Source organism: Giraffa tippelskirchi, chromosome 6, assembly GCF_054371585.1.
Source record: "Giraffa tippelskirchi isolate mGirTip1 chromosome 6, T2T-mGirTip1v1.2.pri, whole genome shotgun sequence".
Lineage (NCBI taxonomy): Eukaryota > Metazoa > Chordata > Mammalia > Artiodactyla > Giraffidae > Giraffa > Giraffa tippelskirchi.
Window position 1 is genome coordinate 93,888,240 of NC_137280.1, and position 23,473 is coordinate 93,911,712.

General features: G+C 42.7%; 1 protein-coding gene across 1 annotated transcript in view; it reads right to left on the reverse strand.

Annotated features, from left to right (window-relative positions):
* Nucleotides 1–7,763, reverse strand: part of LOC145510863 (adhesion G protein-coupled receptor E1-like) — a 65,694-nt gene extending 57,931 nt beyond the window's left edge. Inside the window, 2 exon segments of the mRNA XM_081503038.1 lie at nucleotides 5,591–5,705; nucleotides 7,707–7,763. Coding sequence (XP_081359164.1) covers nucleotides 5,591–5,705; nucleotides 7,707–7,763 — 172 coding nt within the window.
* Between the last annotated feature and the right edge of the window lie 15,710 nt (nucleotides 7,764–23,473).

Sequence of the window (23,473 nt, forward strand, 5' to 3'; positions counted from 1 at the left end):
ACTGAGCATATACCCTGAGAAAACCATAATTCAAAAAGACACATGTATACCAATGTTCATTGCAGCACTATTTACAATAGCCAGGACATGGAAGCAACCTGGATGTCCCATTGACAGATGAATGGATAAAGAAGTTGTGGTACATTTATATGATGGAATACAACTCAGCCATAAAAAGGAAAAAATTTGAGTCTGTTGTAGTAAAGTGGATGAAACCAGAGCCTGTTTTACAGGGTGAAGTAACTCAGAAAGAGAAAAACAATATCATGTATTAAAGCATATGTGTGGAATCTAGAAAAATAGTACAGATGAACCTATTTACAGGGCAGGAATAGAGACGCAGACATAGAGAACAGACTTGTGGACACAGCAGGGGAAGGAGAGGGTGGCACAAACTGAGACAGTAGTGTTGACATATATATGCTATTATGTGTAAAACAGATAGCCAGTGTGAAACTGCTGTATAGTACAGAGAGCTCAGCTCAGTGCTCTGTGATGCCCTAGATGGGTGGGATGGGGGGGAGGGGGACCCACTAGGGAGGGGATATATATGTACTAAACAGCTAATTCACTTCACTGTACAGCAGAAACCACCATTGTAAAGCAATTATATACCAATTAAAAATTAATTAATTTAAAAAACTATGAAAATGATGGCTTTTCATTACTTAGGTCTTGAGAGCCAGACTCTTTGTCACCTACAACATGCCTTGTTTATTTCCCTTCCCTGCACAATGCCTTAGATTCTATCTTTCTTCTCATTTCCAGCTTCCTCTTTCATCTGCAGAGGCAAAACTTCTTTTTGCAGGTTTCCGGTGTATTACCACTTGTGATCTCTCAACTCTGAGTTTCCTATTACTTTCCTCTAGCTCTACCTCTCATAACTCAAATCCATCCCAAACCCGAGTAGCAACACAGTCCTGTGTGACCGGACACCTGTCAGCCCTCCCGGCTCATCGTCAACCTGGTCCTGCCAGCCACGTTCACCTTTGCTCAGTTCTCCAAATTTTCTCTGGTCTGAAGATCTTACCAGAATCATGTGAGCCAATTCCTTACAATAAATCTTTACACATATTTATATGTGGGCTTCCCAGGTGGCTCAGATGGTAAAGAATCTGCCTGCCAATGCAGGAGACCTGGGTTCGATTCCTGGTTTGGGAAGATCCCATGGAGGAGAGCATGGCAACCCACTCCAGTATTCTTGCCTGGAGAATCCCATGGACAGAGAAGCCTGGTGGGCTACAGTCCATGGTGTCGCAAAGAGTCAGACACGATTGAGCAACTTTCACTTTTATTATCTCTGCTCCTTGCTCTTAATAAACATACTCCCTTCTGAAATGCTCTGTGTCTGGAAATTCTTTTCCAACATGTGCTCGGACTGCCATGACAGTTCCCATGGTCATGAGCCCTAGAACCAAGATTCAAACCCAGGAAGGGCGATTCCACAGCCCATCTTGTGACAACTCCACATGGAGTTGAATCCTCACTTTGGTGGTACTAGTGATAAAGAATCTATCTGCCAGTTCAGGAGAGGTAAGAGATGTAGGTTGAATCCCTGGATGGGGATGATCTCCTGGAGGAGGGCATGGCAACCCACTCCAGTATTCTTTCCTGGAGAATCCCATGGACAGAAGAGCCTGGTGGGCGCAGAGTTGGACATGACTGAAGCAACTTAGCACACACGCATCACACTATACTAGTAATCAGGTGACAAAACCAAGAGACAAAGGCACTTGCCCAAGGTCTAATTGCCTTCAAGCTGGAGGAGTCTCTTACCAAGATTCAATGATGACCGCCGTGGCCGTTCATCTGCAAGAAAAGAGAATTCAGTAGATCCTTTGAGAGCTGGCCATGCCCCATTGTCTCAAACCAGGCTCCCCGTTTCCCTGGGCACCAATGATTACGGCGGTGAGTTAGTGAAAGTGGGAGTGGAGATGTAAAGAGGAAAATCCAGCCTCTTCCTGAGGATTTACCTTCATCAGATAGGTGGAAGGAATGCCTCATGAATTTTTCACACCTTGCCAGGTAACAAAGGGTGGATACCAGTGTTCATGGCAGCACTATTTATAATAGTCAAGACATGGAAGTAACCCTTGTCCATCCACAGATGAATGGATAAAGATGTGGTACGTATATACCATGGAATATCACTCATCCATAAGCAAGAATGAAATAATGCCATCTACAGCAACAGAGTTTATCATACTAAGTGAAATAAATCAGAGAAAGACAAATATCATATGACATGGCTTCCATGTGGAATCTTTAAAAATATGATACAGACAAACTTATTTACAAAACAGAAATAGACTCACAGACATAGAAAACAAATTTATGGTTGCCAAAGTGGAAAGGGGGTCAGGGAGGGATAAGCAAGGACTTTGGGATTAGCTGATGCACACCATTGTATATAAAATAAACAACAAAGACCTATTATACAGCACAGGGAACTATATTCAATGGCTTATAATAACCTATAATGGAAAAGAATATGAAAAAGAATACATACATACATATATATATACATATATATATATATATATATATATATATATATATATATATATAACTTTGCTGGACACCTGAAACTAACACAACATTGTAAATTAACTATACTTCAATTTTAAAAACAGTTTTTAAAAAAGGATACATGTGTGCTAAGTTGCTTCAGTCGTGTCCAACTCTGTACGACCCTATGGACTGTAGCCCTCCAGGCTCATCTGTCCACGATATTCTCCAGGTAAGAATACTGGAGTGGGTTGACATGCCCTCCTCCAGGGCATTTTCCCCACCCAGGGATCCAACCTGTGTCTCTTATGTCTCCTTACATTTCTGGATTGGCAGGCAGGTTCTTTACCACTAGCACTACCTGGGAAGCACTTAAAAAGGGGGTGGGGGAATTCCCTGGTGGTCCAGTGGTTAAAACTCTGTGATTCCATCACAGGAGCCACAGGTTCAATCCCTAGTGGGGAAACTAAGATCAGACATGCTGTGCAGTGCAGTAAAAAAAAAAGTTTAAGAAAATGGGTAGGGGAGATAACAGTCATTCTTGATACTGGTCCCTTTCACTTTACCTAATTGGCATCCCATCTCACACTGTCTCTCTGGCCTAGAAGCATTGCTTGACAGACGTGGGAGTGTAATAGCCTCTGGTGAAATTCACACTCCAGAGCTCCCGGCAGGATCAGGCTGTGACTGAAACTTTCCTGAAACACCTTCTGCATAACTTTTTCTTCCCCCTGCCCAATCCCTGTTACCCTTCCTCCCCTACAAGAGTCTCCTGGGAGCCCTCCCTTAGTAAGTTACTCACAAGAATCCTCATCTCTGACTCTGCTTCTTTGGAAACTAACCAAAATCAGGAGCTGGTCCCGAAAGGGACAACAGAGGATGAGATGGTTGGATGGCATCACCAACTCAATGGACATGAGTTTGAGCAAGCTCCTGGAGATGGTGATAGACAGGGAAGTCTGGCGTGCTGCAGTCCATGGGGGTCATTAAGAGTCGGACACGACTGAGCGACTGAACTGAACTTTGTTTCCTTTTTTATTGTAGTTTATTTACAATGTTGTATTAGCTTCTGGGATATAGCAAAATGATTCATATATATATATATACACATATGTATGTATATATATATATATATACTCTTTTTCAGATTCTTTTTCATTATATATTATTACAAGATACTGAATATAGTTTCCTGTGCTATACAGTAGGACCTTGTTGCTTATTTATTTTATATATAATGCTGTGTATCTGTTGTTTCATTTGCTTTCATCTTTTTCTAAGAAGATAATAATTACTTACTGAAAAAAAATCAAACAATGCAGAAGTATATAAAATTAAAAATGAAGATTCCCCTGTGCTCCATTCTTATACCAAGAGATCACCACTGTCAAAAAGAGTGAATACTTCTAGGTTAGGTCCTGATCATAAACTCAGTCATGTAAATATGTTAAATATAAATAAATGTATAAATTCACACAATTTTCTTAATGCGAATGGTATCATGCAATATACTGTCCAATACAGTAGATGGCTGTTTTACTGAAATCTATTAAAATAAAGTAAAATGAAGCATTAATTCTTCAGTTACACTAGCCACACTCCAAGTTCTCAGGAGCTCCACTGACTAGTGAGTACTGTAGACCTAGACCATGTTCATTGAAAGTTCTTTTCGACCACTCTGTTCTACTTACAACTTTTTTTTTCATTTTACAGTAAGTTTTGCAAGCCAAGAGCAGCAAAATTTGCCAAGTGTTGAAGTTGGGCGATATGTACATGAGAGTTTTTTATGCTACTTTCCCTACCTTTGAATGTTTATTTCTATAATTTAAAAAAATTAAGAAAATAAAGTTTTGGGCAACTTGCCAAGTCAGTTCACATGACTGAATTCATGCTTTATAACAGCTGCATAGCATTGCTTTAAAATGGGCTCTAACTGCCAGAGATAGCTCAGTAGCCCAAGATCAAACAAAAACTCCACACTTCCCTTTCTGTGGTATAAAATTGACAGTAGAAGGCAACTACCCAGCCATGGATTATATTTCCCAGCTCACCTTGCATCCAGGTATGGTCATGTGACCCTGAGTGAAAGTGACAAGTGTCACTGCTAAGCCTGAGTTTTAATAATGTGCCTTCTCCACTGTTTGCAAAGACTCCAAGGCACTAGTGTGGCTGAGTCACAAACAGAAAGCATCTGGGTTCCTGAATCACCTCATGTAAGAAAACCACCCACTAGCAAGAGATATCCTCATTGGACTCTTGAACAAACAAGAATTAAATTTCTTTTCCTTAAGTCACTGACTGGGGTGTATTTGTTGCAGTAGCTTGGGGTACTCTAACAAATGCAACAAGTTTTCCAGCCAGTCCCCTGGGGTAAATATACATTAGTTACTCCAGTGTTGTTGCCATGGTTTACCAATGGACAAAACACCTCATTCAGAGTCCATACTTCACAGCTGCAAGATCCCACAGGCTTCCCCTGTGACAACACCCACACATCATCTTGGTAGGAACAAGAGTAGGGTGAGAAAATTTGAAAGATTAACTCTTCCTACAATATAGACTGAGTTTCCCAAACAATGCTGAACCAGAAAACCGAGACACTGAGAACATTAAGAACTGACAATGTTTCTCTTCCTGAATCCAGCAGGAGCTTGTGTGGAAGATGAGAATACTTAACAAAACATCCAAAAATGCATTTCTTTTCACATTGAGTTGTAGTTTGATTAAACTCCATATGCATTCCCATGGCACCACCATTTATGAAGCCACATGATTGACAAAGTTACCTCTTTGGATTTAAGCTTCACAACATTCCTGTGGGATAGGAACCCTTATTACCTGTATTTTGCAGCTGAGGAAACTGAAAATCAGAGAGGTTGTGTGACTTGCCTGAGGTCACACACTAATTTTAAGGCACAAGGGAAAGAGTTGGGTGGGAACCGGGAGACGGGATGTTATCCTTTTCTTGGCCACTGACTAGCTCGTCGCAAATGTCCAGTGGTGGTGCAGCCTCCTGGGACAGCCTCCTGGGGTGTCTCCTCCCCACCACATTGGGCATATGGATTCTCTTTGTCCAACTTACGCCTTGTCATTGATTCCAGTGAGGGTAATGTGAACATTCCCCAGGTGTATATACCACAGCACCCTGTGAAGAAAGAAAAACACCATGATGCATCAAGAAGTTCTTTGGACTCAACCTGAAAAATTACTCCTGGAGTGGCCTCATAGAAGCAAGGTTTTTATTAATATTTATTAATCTATTCAGCTGTGCCAGGTCTTAGCTGCAGTACACTGGATCTTTGATCTTCACTGTGGCTTGCAAACTCTTTAGTTGTGCCATGCAGGATCTAGTTTGCTGATCAGGGATCCAACCTTGTTCCCCTGCATTGGTAGCTCAAAGTCTTAGCCACTGGACCACCAGGGAAGTCCCTAGAAACAGGTCTCATGAGCCTAGATGGAAGCCCCAGCTGAGTGACAAACATGAGTTATTATATAGTCTTCACAGCAACCATTCCTGCTTTTCAGCACTTCATCTTTGTTTTTCGTTTTGTTTGTATTAACTTCATTTCCTTTTCAATTACGAAGAGTTCCAGCTGATTTTCAAAAACATGCATTTTTTTTTCTGGGCTTGAAATGGAGCAAGACCCTACAGTCCCTGTGCCTCCCCCTAACCTCCATATCCTCTGCCTGCCTTTTATCTGTGGAAAATTTTAAAGAATAAGTTTAATCAGAGAAATGAGAACAGGCAGAAACAAAGCAGACCAAATAATAATTAATGTAGTCATTAAGCATAGTCAAGGACTTTCGGTTCCTTCTCAAGGGCTACAGATAATTTTCTGAGCCACAGCCTGTGAGCTGTCTTACACTGAAAGCCCCACCAGGTGGAGAAGTTAACTATATGCTGACCAGACAGTACCCACGGCATAAGCTGCCACAATTCTGAGAACTGGCCTCAAAGAAATGGAAATAAACCGATCCTGGAACTAAAGATTAGCTGTACCTAAAACAACCAAGGTGACACTGGTTAGACCACTGATGACCAATTTGAAGATGACTGTCAAAGATGACCGAGCTGTTTCTGCGTGTAGCCTCCTCCTTCTGTCCATAAAAACTCTTGTCCCGCTGGTTGCCAGTGTAGGGGACTTGGCCTTTGGACAGATGTCTGCCTTCCCTCCTCAGCTGCCAACATTGGAAATAAAGCAAACTTTCCACCAACCTGGCCTTTTTACTGGCTTTTGAGCAGTGAGCAGCTGGACTCACCACCTTTTGGTAACAGGCTGTAAAACACAAGTTTATGAACCAAGGAAATCAGAGTTATAAGGCAAAATAGAAAACTTAGACCAACACAATGAAAGTCCACCTTCTAAGTTCTCAGGTTCCAGCCTTTTATCTGCCTCAGGGAGATTTATCCTTACACTTCCAGTTTATTTCACGCTGGAGAAGGAGCCTCTACAACTTCTACACAAAGAGATTTCAATGCTTTAAAACTATAATCATACGTTTCAGTGGTTGCAATTACTTAAATACAATTACTAACTTATAGCTTGGGTTTCTCTATCTGTTCAAGTTTTTTTTTTTCTAAAACACACTTTTAAACAAGCATTCTCAAAGGGAATAACCTCTCCCTTAAAAAGGCAAAACTTGGCTCTTGGGAAGAGATGAAAAAAACCTTGCTCTTTTATGTATAGAACACATACAGATATGCGTATAATATATAAATAAGTATATAGTATATCCATAGAGCTGCCATGTGTTAAGTGTTAGTTGCTCAGTCATGTCTGACTGTTTGTGACCCTATGGACTACAGCCCACTAGGCTCCTCTGTCCGTGGACTTCTCCAGGGAAGAATACTGGAGTGAGTAGCTATTCCCTTCTCCAGGGGATCTTCCCTACCCAGGGATCAAACCCAGGTCTCCTGCATTGCAGGCAGACTCTTCATGATTTGAGCCACCAGGGAAACTCATAGTATATCCATAGCATTAAATTGGATGGGAGGGTAAGACGATTCTTAATTTTATTTTGGCCTTGGCACTCGGCAGGGGGGAATCATAGTTCCCCAACGAGGGATCAAACCGGGGCCCTCTGCAGTGGAAGCACAGAGTCTTAACCACTGGACCACCAGGGAAGTCCACAATTCTTTTTTTTATAATGTCTAAAAGGCAGTTCAGCTACTCCAGCATTAAGCTCTTCTCTATCACCATCACTACCACCACCATAATCTCCATCTTCTTCATCACCACCGCTACCACCACCATATCTTTGCCATCACCATTATCTTCAGCATCACCATTGTCACCACCACCACCATCATCATCACCACTCTTTGCATATTAAGGGCAGAATTGGAGTGCTAATGGCCAGCACTAGTGCTGACACTTCAAAGAAGCAAGTCTGTATTTTAGCACTTGATGTCCACAAGTGACCTGCTCCTTCTAATGCAGCCTACCAGTCCGAAAGTCCCAAGGAACCTAACTCCCACCTTTCTTATTTTTTTTTTGAAAGTCACTCAGTCATGTCCGACTCTTTGCAGCTCCGTGGACTATACAGTCCATGGAATTCTCCAGGCCAGAATACTGGAGTGGGTGGCCTTTCCCTTCTCCAGGGGATCTTCCCAACCCGGGAATTGAAGCCAGGTCCCCTGCACTGCAGGCAGATTCTTTACCAGTTGAGCCACAAGGGAAGCCCAAGAATACCTGAGTGGGTAGCCTATCCCTTCTTCAGGGGATCTTCCCACCCAGGAATTGAACCGGGGTCTCCTGCCTTACAGGTGGATTCTTTACCAACTGAGCTATCAGGGAAGCCTTATCACTAACTGAAATTCCCTTGCTCTTCAATAATTTTAGAGGCAACAGAGCATCATGTTTAAACATATCAGCTCTAGTGTCAAAATGCTTGGGTTTAAAAATTTGTTATAAAGGGACTTCCCTGGTCATCCAGAGATTAGGACTCTGAGCTTCCAATATAGGGGACTCAGATTCAATAAGGGAACTAGATCCCATGTGCTGAAACCAAAAAAGATTCTACGTGCCACAACTGAGACATGGCGCAAACAAATAAATAAATAAATATTTCTGTAAAAAAAAGCAAACCCAGAAAAACCTGACATCTGAACAAAAAGAACAAGACTGACTCCATCTCACTGTTCTTCAGAAATAGCTTCCCTGACTTCCCCCTTCTACATAATTCCTAGTCACATTCTATGGCAATTTCTTCCCTAGCAATTGTCACTCCCTGAAATGCTTTTGGTTATTTGTTGTTTGGAGCCGCACAGTTCAGAAAAAAATTGCAGACTCCGCAACCAGGTTGTTAGTGCTAGTTGCTCAGTTGTGTCTAACTCTTTGCGACCCCATAAACTGTAGCCAACCAGGCTCTTCAGTCCAAGGAATTCTCCAGGCAAGAATACTGGAGGGGGTAGCCATTCCCTTCTCCAGGGGATCGTCCCAGCCCAGGGATCGAACTCGCATCTCTCAAGTTGCAGGCAGATTCTTTACCATCTGAGTCACCAGGCTGCCCAGTTTTAAATCCTGGCTGTAACCCCTTACTAGCTAAGTGGGCTTGGGCCAGTTATTTCATCTCCTTTGCCTCATTTTTCTCCTTTGTAAAATGAGATTTTTCATGACCTGATATCAGAGAAATTTAGTGAAGTTTGAATGCAGTCTGTTTGAGGAACTTAGAAGGTTGCTATTACCCTCAGAGGTTTCCTTTCTTCCTGCCTCCTCCCGCTGGTATGTCAGCTTCTCAAGGGCGGGAGCCTTGTCTGTTCATTCACGGCTCTATCCCTGGTGCCTAAAACAGCACCTGGCACATAGTAGGTGCTCAGGAAATACATGCCAAATGAGGGACTATAGCAAAACTCTTCCTTGATGGATGAATTCCCTAGACTGATTTTTTTCTTCAAAGTTTCCCCAATGAAGTTGTTTGCAACATCCAGCCTCGAATTGTGATGTCCTGGCTGGACAGTCGAGGTCCTCCCTCTTCCTCACAGTCTGTTTCCCCCAGGCCTCCTATCCCACCTCACACTCACCCCAAAAGAGGAGAAAACTGAAGCTCCACATCGTCCAGGTCCTGCCATTCAAAAAGGAGTACTTTTCCTCTGTTCCTAGGGTTTTCAACAACTGAGGGCGTGGAGAGAAGGGGAGGGCAGAGCGAGAATTGCTCAAGGCAGCCAGAGCATCACGCCCTTTTCTGCTGAGTTGCCTCCACTCAGAAAGGACACTCTGGCAAGCCTCGAAGTCCCTCCTTTCTCCACAATAAAGATAAATTCACCTGGTTAGTGTGTCATTGTGTGGGTCTATCTCCCTCTCTCTCTTTTCTTCCCACTCACTTTTTTCTTACCCCTAGCAAGATCTATCTCCCATCTCTCATAATCTTATTTTATTGCATGCATGCTAGTTGCTTCAGTCATGTCCAACTCTTTGTGATCCCATGGACTGTAGCTCTATAGGCTCCTCTCACTGTAGGATTTTCCAGGCAAGAATACTGGAGTGGGTTGCTGTGCCCTCTTCCAGGGGATCTTCCTGACCCAGGGATTGAACCTGCATCTCTTGTGTCTCCTGCATCGGCAGGCAGGTTCTTTAGCCACAGAGGAAAGCCCATTTATTTTATTTTACCCAATAATAAATAAGCTACCACTACCTAACCTCAAGGAAGCAAGCCCCAAACTCAAGGGTCCCCTCTCAACCTGCCCCATACAAACAGCATCATAGCCATCAAGCATCAGACACTGTGTTAAACATGTTTCCAATAAAATTTAATTTCATCATCATTCAATGTCATATAGTAGGGATTCTTACCCCTGCGTATTTCACCAAAAAAAAAAAAAAAAAAGTATGATTAGAATGGAAACCAAGGGCTTCCCTGGTGGCTCAATGATAAAGAATCCACCTGCCAATGCAGGAGACATGGATTCCATCTCTAGTCTAGGAAGATTCCACGTGCCGAGAAGCAACTAAGTCCATCCACCATAACTACTGAGCCTGTGCCCTAGCGTCCAGAAGCTGCAACTACTGTAGTCCAAGTGCCTTACAGCCCTTGCTCCGCAACAAGAGAAGCCAGCACGATGAGAAGCCTGTGCACCACAACTAGAGATTAGCCCCTGCCTTCCACAACTAGGGAAAAGCCTGCACAGCAACAAAGATGCACAGCCAAAAATAAATAAATAAAATTACTTTTAAAAAATGAAAACCAAGGCTTGGAGAGGAGACATGACTTGTCCAAGATTACCTGTACCCAAGATTTGAATCCAAGATCCTCTGACTCCAAAGTCTAGAGTTTTCACCATTTTACTTGCTTTTGTTTCCCTACAATACCTGATCACTAGACAGTGATACTCATACCCCATTCCTAGTACCATCCCCAACCCAACACACACACACACACACACAAACACACACACACCATCTCATAAATATGGTGATCTAAGAATATCTTAGTTAGGGTCCCCCAGGTTTAGACACTGAGGCAAGGATTCTAGTGAAAGCACTGGGTTGGCCAAAAAGTTCTTTTGGGGTTTTCCATAATATTATAGTTCATCAGAGAGGTGACCCCAGAAAACTCCAGCTGGGGATGGGGGAAGTGAGAGAGGGAAGGGAAAGAACATACAGTGGATGTTCTCAAGCAAGTTATCTAGTAGAAACTAAAACTTAAGGTGGCTGGGGACTGCTGGAAGGCAGCTTAGAGCACACTCTTCAGAGTTATCCCAACCGAGGGGCAAGGGAGTTGGGGTATTTATCCACCAGCTACTGTAAGTCACTGATTAAGGCTGCGTCAGTCCCAGACTTGGGCTTCCCAGGTGGCTGAGTGGTTAAGAATCCACCTGCCAATGAATGAGATGCAGGAGACTCCAGTTCAATCCCTGGGTCAGGAAGATCCCCAGGAGGAGGAAATGGCAACTCTATTCCAGTATTCTTGCCTGGGGAATCCCATGGAGCGAGGAACCTGGTGGGCTATAGTCCATGGGGTCACAAAGAGTCAGACACAACCAAGCAAATGAGCACGTGCGCGCACACACACACACACACAACCCAGGACCTGGCCTCCAAGCAGATAGGATGGGCTCCAATTCATAACATACCAACTCTATTGGTAACAAAATGCAGTGACTGGCAGATGTTAGTCTAGCATGCCTTGAAGGATTGAGGGTCACAGGTGTGGGAAGGCTCCCAAAACATCTGCTCTAAGCTAAAACTTAGGTGCAAAGACCACCTCTATGTTTTTGGAATGAGAGTTCCACTTTTATTTTTTTAAAATAGTTTTAATCCTAGATTTATTTGTAGAACCAATGGCTTCTAAAAAATGTTACTTTGTTGCTTTTTTTTTCATTTTTTGGCAACATCATGAGATGTATGGGATCTTAGCTTACCCACCAGTAATCAAACTTCTGCGCCCTGCATTGAAAGTGCAGTCTTTTTTTTGTCTTACTATTTTGTTTATTTTTTTCTTTCACTCATTTTTTAAAGACTTTTTATTTTGTATTGGAGTGGTGGTTCAGATGGTAAAGAATCTGCCTGCAATGCAGAATACCTGGGTTCGATCCCTGATTTGGGAAGATCCCCTGGAGGAGGGCATGGCAACCCATTCCATTATTCTTGCATGGAAAATCCCCATGGACAGAGGAGCCTGGTGGGCTACAGTCCATGGGGTCACAAAGAGTCAGACACAACTGAGCAATTAAGTACAGCACATAGCCAATTAACAAACTATGTTGTAACAGTTTCAGGTGAACGGCAAAGGTACTCAGCCATACATATACATGTGCCCATTCTCCTCCAAGCTCCCCTCCCATCCAGGCTGCCAAATAACATTGAGCAGAGTTCCCTGTGCTCAGAAGGTCCTTGTCGGTCATTCATTTTAAATACAACAGTGTGTGGAAATTCAGAGTCTTCACCACTGGCCCCCCTGGGAAGTCCCCCTGCTTGTTTCTATATTCTCATTTTTGCTCTGTGCAAGGCAAAATATCCACCTTGGAGTTATGATGACTGAAGCAGATTCATCAATGGTTCTGACCATTCATCAAGAGACCCTACATGGTGAGGCTGCAGTTACAAGCCAGCAAAGTCCACCAAGAAGGAAGGTAAGCAGAGCTGTGTCATGTTTAAGAGAAGCGCCATAGGGTCGCAAAGAGTTGACATGACTGAAGCGACTTAGCATGCATTGGAGAAGAAAATGGCAACCCACTCCAGTGTTCTTGCCTGGAGAATCCCAGGGACAGAGGAGCCTGGTGGGCTGCCGTCTATGGGGTCGCACAGAGTTGGACATGACTGAAGCCACTTAGCAGCAGCAGCAGAAGAAGATAAACCCAAGACTCTGGTATCAGATTGTTGGGGGTTCAGATATTGTCTGCACCACTTGCTGGTTATGTGTGATCCTGAGCAAGTTCTTTTTTTATTATTTTTATTGAAATATAGTTGATTTACAATTTGTGTTATTCCAGGTGTGTAGTAAAATGATTCAAATACACACACACACACACACACACACACACACACACACACATATATATATATCCTTTTTAACATTCTCTTCCATTATAGGTTATCACAAGATATTGAGTATAGTTCCCTGTGCTATAGAGTAGGTCCTTGTTGGTCACCTATTTTATATATAGTAGTGTGTATATTTTGACCCTAAACTCCTAATTTATCCCTTTTTCCTCCTCCCCTTTGGTGACCATAAGTTTGCTGTTTATGTTGATGAGTCTGTTTCTGTTTTGTAAATATATTCATCTGTATGATCTTTTAGATTCTACCCATGAGTGACATCATATAACATTTGTATTTCTCTGATTTATTGGATTAATATTTCACTTAGTATGATAATCTAAGGTCCATCCATGTTACTACACATGGCATTTCATCCTTTTTAAGGCTGAGTAATATTCCACTGTGGGCTTCCCAGGTGGTGCTAGTGGTAAAGAACTCTCCTGCCAATGCAGGAAATGCAAGAGATGTGGATTTGACCCCTGGGTCAAGAAGATCCCCTGGAGGAAGGCAGGGCAACCCACTCCAGTATTCTTGCCTGGAGAATCCCATGGTCAGAGGAGTCTGGCAGGCTACAGTCCATTGGATTGCAAAGAGTTGGACACAACGAAAGCTACTTAGCATACACACACACAATATTCCAATGTATGAACATACACATCTTCTTTATCTATTCACCTGTTAATGGACATTTAGGTTGCTTCCATGACTTGGCTACTGTAAATAGTGCTGCTGTGAACATTGAGGTGCATGTATCTTTGGAATTGTGTTTTTCTCCAGATAAATGCCCAGGGATGGCATCGCAGGATCATACGCTAACTCTATTTTTTCATTTTTTAAGGAAACTTCCTACTGTTCTCCATAGTAGCTATATCATTTACATTCCCACCAACAATGTAGCAGGGTTCCCTTTTCTCTACACCCTCTCCAGCATGTAATTTCTCTCTTCCATTACCATCTATAAAATGGGCTTGAAAATAGTAGGCTCTATCTCTTGGGGTTGAGGTGAGCAGCAGAGGAGTGGCTGTTTGTGACATTCTTAGAAGAGAGCCTGGCACACAGGGAAAGCTCCAAGGCTTGGCTGTTACACAAATTCTTTGATATTCTTCCCCTCAAGAAGGGGAAACTAATCCTTCCCTCCTTGGGTATGAGCTGGACAGAGGGACTTGCTTCTAAAGATCAGAAAAAGGAAATGTGTGACATTGTGTGGTGTCTGAGGCATCTGAGGCATCTGAGATTATAAGAGTCATGATGGTTTCCCCTCTTTCTCTCCAGGATAATTCACTGGGTGGGGTGGGGGGGAAGCTAGTTTATCATATTGTGAAGACACTCAAGCAGCACTGTGGAGAAGCCCGCAAGAGGGGGAGCTAAGATTCCAACCAACAACTTGCCAATGATCTCCTGAGAAGACCTGACCCAGCTCTATCCGGTTAAGCCACCTTCAGATTCCCAACCCTCAGAAACTGCAAAGAAAATAACAATGTGTTGTTTTAATGCTGTTACATTTGGAGAGCAGCTTGTTACATAGCAAAAGCTAACAGATACACTTAGAAGCAATAGTCCTGGTCAGTTTTTTTTTTTTAAAGATAATCATTACATCACAGAGTTTAAAGTTTAATGTGATAAAACCCTAAATCCTTCCTGACCCCCCCCAAAAAAATGCTCAATACTATCAGTTATTATTGACGTTATTATTATCCCACTGTGCTGAGTGGTCACAGTTAGTCATCAGAGGTGTGGTACCCGTAATGACTGAATTGGAAGAGTCAGCAAGTTCATTTCAGGCAAGACTTTCCAGTATATGTGAGTTAGTTTAGACCTTCTCTGTAGGGCAATAGAAGACATTTCAGCAAGGGAGTAATGGTCACGCTGGTATCTTACAACACTCACGTTGTGTAGCACGGGTGTCAGGCAGGATGTGGTCATGGGTGGGGAGATGCGGAGAAGAAAAGGGTAATGACCTGGACTAGGACAAGGGCTGTGGAGATGGAGAGGAACAGCAGAATGGGGAGAATGTCTGGATGTGGGCAGGGAGTCTGGGACCAGTGGAGGAGCTGACCTTTGGAGATTGGACTAAAGAATCGGAAGGTTTTTCAATCAAGCACAAATTCCCCAGGGTGGGGTTGGGGGTGGGACGAGGTGGTGTATGGGTTTCCTGCTGTACCAGAATAAATCGTCACAAACTTAGTGGCTTGCATCAACACAAATTTATTACATTACAGGTCTGGAGGTCAGAATCCCAAATGAGTCTTAGAGGGCCTGAAATCAAGATGTCAGGGGGGCTGCGTTCCTTTTGGAGGTTCTAAGGAAGAGTCCATTCTTTGTCTTTTCCAGCTGCTGGCGGTAGTCCATATTCCTTGGTTCAAAGCCCCTTCCTCCACCTTCAAAGCCAGTAGTGTAGTATCTTCTAAATCTATCTCTCTCTCCCTTTATCACACACATTCACTTCATGGCTGGATGGATAGATAGATAGACAGATAGATTAACAGACAATAGATAAATAGACAGACAATAGATGATAGATAGATAGACAATAGGTAGATAGATAGACAATAGATGATAGATGGATAAATTATAGATAGATAGATAGACAATAGGTAGGTAGATTTCTCCGTCTTCAACCTCCCTCTCTCTCTCTTCATCTCCCTCTCTCTCTCTGATCCTCTTTCCTTCCCACTTAAAAGGACTTTGTGAGTACATTAGACCTACTCAGATAATCCAGAATAATCTCCTGTCTTAAGATCCTTAACTTCATCGCACCTGCAAAGTCCTTTTTGCTGTATAAGGTCATATATTCACCATTTCTGGGGACTAGAATGTGGTCAACCTGGCTGGGGTTGGAAGGGAGGCTCATTATTCTACCAACCACAGAGGTCCTGGTGAGTGACTGAGGATTGAAGGTGCCAGTCATCCTTCAAACACTGAAGAGGTGACCAAGGCTATGAAATCTGGATGACAGAGATCCTCTAGGGATGAGCGGGGGCGTAAGGAGAGAAGAAAGGGAAGGAAATGTTCAACTCTACTCAAGTGGCTTGCGGAAGACTAACCTTTGTGACTTTCCTGGCAAAGGGGAAATTGAAGGGACATTCATGACTCAAGAAGTCAGTTTGGAGAGGCCCCAGAGACGTCACTCAACCACACTAATGAGAGTGTGGGGGGAGGGGTGGCTCCAGGGCAGCCCTGCCTGACTAAACTATGTTCCTCCTATACGCTAAATCCTCCCATGGCTCCCTATTAACCTCAGGATGAGGTGCAGGCTCATTAATACAGCACTCAAGACCCTGCCTAAAATACCCAGTGAAAGTGTCAGTCACTTGTTATGTCTGACTGTTTGCGATCCCCATGGACTGTAGCCCAGCAGACTCCTCTGTCCATGGAATTTTCCAGGTAGGAATACTGGAGTGGGTAGCCGTTCTCTTCTCCAGGGGCTTTCCCAACCCAGGAACTGAACCCGGGTCTCCTGCATTGCAGGCAGATTCTTTACCATCTGAGCCACCAGGGAAGCCCATATATACCCAGAGAAAATCATAATTCGAAAGGATACATGTACCCCAGTGTTCACAGCAGCACTATTCACAACAGCCAAGATATAGAAGCAACCTGAATGTTCACAGACAGAGGAATGGATAAAGAAGATGAGATACTTATATACAGTGAAATGCTACTCCACTATTTAAAAAAAAAAAAAAATAATGCCATTTGCAGCAACATGGATGGGCTTAGAGATTGTCATACTGAGTGAAGTGAGACAGAGAAGAACAAATATCATACAGTATCACTTATATGTGGAATCTGAAAAAAAATGGTACAAATAAACTTATTTACAAAACAGAAATAAAGTCATAGATGTAGAAAACAAACTTATGGTTACTGGAGGGAAAGGTGGGGTGGGAGATAAATTGGAAGATTGGAATTGACATATACACGTGTCTCCATATAAAATAGATAACTAATAAGGACCTACCGTCTAGCACAGGGAATTCTACTCAATACTCTGTAATGACCTATATGGGGAAAGAATTTTAAACGGTGGATATATGTATGTTTAACTGATTCACTTTGCTGTACAGCAGAAACTAACACAACTTTGTAAATCAACAATACTCCAATAAAAAATTATAATAAAAAAATAAAAATAATATGCAAAAATAAACTTAAAATGGGTTAAAGACCAGAAACTATAAAACTCTTAGAGGAAAACATAGGCACAAGACTCTATGACATAAATCCTCTATGATCTCCTTCCTAGAGTAATGGAAATAAAAACAAAATAAACAAGTGGGATCTAATTAAACTTAAAAGCTTTTGCATAGCAAAGGAAACCATAAACAAGGCAAAAAGATAATCTTCAGAATGGGAGAAAAAATAGCAAATGAAATAACTGATAAAGGATTAATTTCCAAAATATACAAGGAGCTCATGCAACTCAATACTAGAAAAACAAACTACCCAATCAAAAAGTGGGCAGAAGACCTAAACAGACATTTCTACAAAGAAAACATACAAATGGCGAATAAACACATGAAAAGATGCTCAACATCATTCATTATTAGAGAAACGCAAATTAAAACTACAATGAGATATCATCTCATGCCAGTCAGAATGGACATCATCAAAAAGTCTACAAACAAAAATGCTGGAGAGGGTTTGGAGAAAAGGGAACCCTCTTGCACTATTGCTGGGAATGTAAATGGATACAGCTTCTATGAAGACCGTATGGATATTCCTTAAGAAGCTAGGAATATAACTACCATATGACCCAACAATCCCACTACTGGGCACATGCCTTGAGGAAACCATAATTGAAAAAGACACATGTACCCCAATGTTTATTGCAGCACTATTTATGATAACTAGAACATGAAACCAACCTAGATGTCGATCAACAGATGAATGGATAAAAAAGCTGTGGTACATATATACAATGGAATATTACTCAGCCATATAAAGGAACACATTTAAGTCAATTCTGATGAGACAGATGAACCTAGAGCCTTTTACACAGAGTGAAGTAAGTCAGAAAGAGAAAAACAAAATTGTGTACTAGTGCATATATATGAAACCTAGAAAGATGGCACTGATGAACCTATTTGCAGGACAGCAATGGAGAAGCAGACATAGAGAACAGACTTGTGAACACAGGAGCAGGAAGGAGAGGGTGTGACAAATGAACAGAGTAGCATGGAAACATATATACTAACATATGTAAAATAGATAGCCAGTGGGAATTTGGTGTATGACTCAGGGAACTCAAGCCAGTATTCCATGACAACATAGAGGGGTGGGATGGGATGGGAGGTGGGAGGGAGGAAGGGGACATATGTATACCTATGGCTGGTTCATGTTGATGTATGGCAGAAATCAACACAATATTGTGAGCAAGTATTCTTCAATTAAAAATAAATGAATTTTTAAAAATTAAAAGAAGAACAATGCAAACACACACACACACGCACACACACCAAGACCCTAACTAGCCTTATACTGGTCCGCCTCTGGCCTCATCGCTCCCTCATCCCTCCAAAGCTCCAGTCATCCTAAACTAACCCAAGTCTCCTGTAATGGACACTGTTGGTGGCCTTGTCCAGCCACCTTTAGCTGCTGGAGCACCCATCCCCCAGTTTCGGCTTCTGTGGGTGTTGCCTGCTAACAGCTCACAGCTTCCCCTTCTCCAGACAACTGCTCTTCAGTTCAATGCCTGCACAAACCCTCAGACCCAACCCATGGCCAATAACCCATGGTCATGAAGGTCAAAATCTCGCCCCAAGGTGAAGTCTACTTGGTGGTGTTATTCAGGCTCCAGAGAGCCCTGTGGGATCAGGCTAAGCCTAGGCTCCAGGTAGGACCACATCCTTGCTTAACTCTTTCTTCCATCTTACCCTCCTTCCCTGCTTATTGAATTTCTATGCAGAATATATTATGTGAAATGCTGGGCTGGGTGAATCACAACCTGGAATCAAAATTACTGGGAGAAATATCAACAACCTCAGATAGGCAGATGATACCACTCTAATGGCAGAAAGCGAAGAACTAAAGAGCCTCTTTATGAGGATTAAAGAGGAGAGTGAAAAAGTTGGCTTGAAGCTCAACATTCAAAAAACTAAGATCATGGCATCTGGTCCCATCACTCCATGGCAAATAGACTGGGAAAAAGTGGAAACAGTAACAGACTTTATTTTCTTGGGCTCCAAAATCACTGAGGATCATGACTGTAACCATGGAATTTAAAAGATGCTTTGTCCTTGGAAGGAAAACTATGACAAAGCTAGAGAGCATATTAAAAAACAAAGACATCATTTTGATGGCAAAGGTCCAGATAGTCAGAGCCATGGTTTTTCCAGTAATCACGCATGGATGTGAGAGTTTAACCATAAAGAAGGCTGAGTGCCAAAGATCTGATGCTTTCAAACTATGGTGCTGAAGAAGAATCTTTAGAGTCCCTTGACAGTAAGGAGATCAAACCAGTCAATCATAAAGGAAATCAATCCTGAATATTCATTGGAAGGACTGATGCTGAAGCTGAAGGTCCAATATTTTGGCCACCTGATGAGAAGAGCTGACTCACTGGAAAAGACCCTGGTGCTGGGAAAGATTGAGGCAAAAGAAGGGGGCAATAGAGGATAGGGTGGTTAGATAGCTTCACTGACTCAGTGGACATGATTTGAGCAAGCTCCAGGAGATAGTGAAGGACAGGGAAGCCTGGTGCTGCAGTCCAGGGGATCACAAACAGTTGGACACAATTTAGAGGGTTTGCACACAAACCCTCTTCCCCTCACTCATCCTCTGCTATGCCCTCAATCAATCAACCCCAAAACAAGAATCCTCATGGCAGAGTCAGCTTTCAGGGGAGCCCAAGAACCCCTTCCCACAATTAGACACTAAGCTGTCTCCAACAGCACAAGAGAAGACTCTATACATGGACATCACCAGATGGTCAATACCAAAATCAGATTGATTATATTCTTTTCAGCCAAAGATGGAGAAGCTCTAAACAGTCAGCAAAACCAAGACTGGGAGTTGACTGTGGCTCAGATCATGAACTCCTTATTGCCAAATTCAGACTTAAATTCAAGAAAGTAGGGGAAACCACTAGACCATTTAGGTATGACCTAAATCATACCCTTTATGGTTTTACAGGGGCAGTGACAAATAGATTCAAGGGATTAGATCTGATAGACAGAGTGCCTGAAGAACTATGGATGGAGGTTCGTGACATTGTACAGGAGGCAGTGATCAAGACCATCCCCAAGAAAAAGAAATGCAAAAAGGCAAAATGGTTGTCTGAGGAGGCCTTACAAATAGCTGAGAAAAGAAAAGAAGCTAAAGGCAAAGAGAAAAGGAAAGATATACCCATTTGAATGCAGAGTTCCAAAGAATAGCAAGGAGAGACAAGAAAGCCTTCCTCAGCAATCAGTGCAAAGAAATAGAGGAAAACAATATAAAGGGAAATACTAGAGATCTCTTCAAGAAAATTAGAGATACCAAGGGAACATTTCATGCAAAAATGGGCTCAATAAAGGACAGAAATGGTATGGACCTAAAAAAAAGCAGAAGATATTAAGAAGAGACAGCAAGAAAACACAGAAGAACAGTACAAAAAAGATCTTCATGATCCAGATAACCACAATGGTGTGGTCACTCACCTAGAGCCAGACATCCTGGAATGTGAAGTCAAGTGGGCCTTAGGAAGCATCACTACGAACAAAGCTAGTGGAGGTGATGGAATTCCAGTTGAGCTATTTCAAATCCTCAAAGATGATGCTGTGAAAGTGCTGCATTCAATATGCCAGCAAACCTGGAAAACTCAGCAGTGGTCACAGGACTGGAAAAGGTCAGTTTTCATTCCAATCCCAAAGAAAGGCAATGCCAAAGAATGTTCAACTACCACACAATTGCACTCATCTCACACGCTAAGTAATGCTCAAAATTCTTCAAGCAAGGCTTCAACAGTGCATGAGCTGTGAACTTACAGATGTTAAAGCTGAATTTAGAAAAGGCAGAGGAACCAGAGATCAAATTGCCAACATCCATTGGGTCATTGAAAAAGCAAGAGAGTTCCAGAAAAACATCTACTTCTGCTTTATTGACTATTCCAAAGCCTTTGTGTGGATCACAACAAACTGTGGAAAATTCTTAGAGAGATGGGAACACCAGACCACCTGACCTGCCTCCTGAGGAATCTGTATGCAGGTCAAGAAGTAACAGTTAGAACTGGACATGGAACAACAGACTGGTTCCAAATTGGGAAAGGAGTATGTCAAGCCTGTATATTGTCACCCTGCTTATTTAACTTATATGCATAGTACATCATGAGAAATGCTGGGCTGGATGAAGCATAAGCTGAAATCAAGATTGCCAGGAAAATTATCAATAACCTCAGATATGCAGATGATACCACCCTTATGGCAGAAAACAAAGAGGAACTAAAGAGCCTCTTGATGAAAGTGAAAGAGGAGAGTAAAAAGTTGGCTTGCTGCTGCTGCTGCTAAGTCGCTTCAGTCGTGTCCAACTCTGTGCGACCCCATAGATGGCAGCCCACCAGGCTCTGCCATCCCTGGGATTCTCCAGGCAAGAACACTGGAGTAGGTCGCCATTGCCTTCTCCAATGCATGAAAGTGAAAAGTAAAAGTGAAGTCGCTCAGTCGTGTCCGACTCTTCGCGACTGCATGGACTGCAGCCTACCAGGCTCCTCCGTCCATGGGATTTTCCAGGCAAGAGTACTGGAGTGGGGTGCCATTGCCTTCTCCAAAAAGTTGGCTTAAAACTCAACATTCAGAAAAACTAAGATCATGGCATCTGGTCCCATCACTTCATGGAAAATAGATGCAAAAAAAATAGAAACAGTAAGAGACTTTATTTTGGGGGCTCCAAAATCACTGAAGATGGTGACTGCAGCCATGAAATTAAAAGGCACTTACTCCTTGGAAGAAAAGTTGTGACCAACCTAGACAGCATATTAAAAAGCAGAGACATTACTTTGCCAACAAAGGCCCATCTAGTCAAAGCTATGGTTTTTCTAGTAATCATGTATGGATGTGAAAGTTGGACTATAAAGAAAGCCTAGTGCCGAAGAATTGATGCTTTTGAACTGTGGTGCTGGAAAAGACTCTTGAGAGTCCCTTGGATGGCAAGGAGATCCAAACAGTCAATCCTAAAAGAAATCAGTCTTGAATATTCATTGGAAGGACTGATGTTGAAGCTGAAACTCCAATACTTTGGCCACCTGATGTGAAGAATGGACTCATTGGAAAAGAGTTGGGAAAGATTGAGGGCAGGAGGAGAAAGGGATGACAGAGGATGAGATGGTTGGATGGCATCACCGACTCAATGGACATGAGTTTGAGTAGGCTCCGGGAGTTGTTGATGGATAGGGAAGCCTGGCATGCTGCAGTCCATGAGATCGCAAAGAGTCAGACACAACTGAGCAACTGAACTGAACTGAACTGAACTGTCTCAGGAACTGAGGTCTGTCATGGATACACATGGATCCTATATCCTATTTATGTTTCCTATGTAAATATCACCTCTTGAGAGGGCAGCAGAGCTTTCCAGTGTAAATATCACCTCTTCCAGTGAGACTTCCCATGTAACTATCAGCTCCACTAGGGAGCCTTCCAGTGTAATTATCATCTTCCCCAAGAAGCTTTCCCATATAAATATCACCTCCTACAGGAAATCCTCCCTGCCCTCCACTTCAAGATTAGGGAGTTCTTTTGTGCTTCCCCAAATCCCAATGCTCAGTATGATCTACGCATATTGGAAAGGATGAAAGTGAAGTGTTAGTTGCTCCATTGTGTCTGACTCTTTGCCAACCAATGGACTATAGCCCACCAGGCTCCTCTGTCCATGGAATTCTCCAGGCAAGCATATTGGAGTGGGTTGCCATTTCCTTCTTCAGGATAACTTCCCAATCCAAGGATAGAACCCGGGTTTCCTGCATTACAGGCAGACTCTTTACTGTCTGAGCCACCAAGTCTCCTTTCTTCAAAGACTGGGAGCATCAAAGGGGCTAGAAAGGGATTCTGTGGGACACTGTATCCTAGAAAATGAAGAAACAAAAGAAGAAGAAACAAGGGGAACTAATGAATATCCTGATCCTCCCCTGACCTCAGAAAGATGACCAGAGATTTGACGGATTTGGGGGTGAGCAGCAGCAGCCTTTCTACTGGACTAAAGGAAAAGGAGCCCTGAGAGGGAAACAGTTGATAAAGGCCAGAGCCACTGCTTTCTCTGAATGATTCCTAGTTATCCTGGGCTCCTCAGACCCCTGCCAAGTAGGGGTGGTTTGTTGACAATCCCCCAGAACCATGCCCAGTTCAATGACTCCCTAGGATGACTCTTAGAACTTGGCATATAGCCATCCTCTCAGTGAGATACAAAGCAAATCAACAAGAGGCAAATACTGGGACTTCCCTTGTTATCCAGTGGTTCAGACTCCATGCTTCCAAGGCAGGGGGCCTGGGTTTGATCCCCGGTTGGGGAACTAA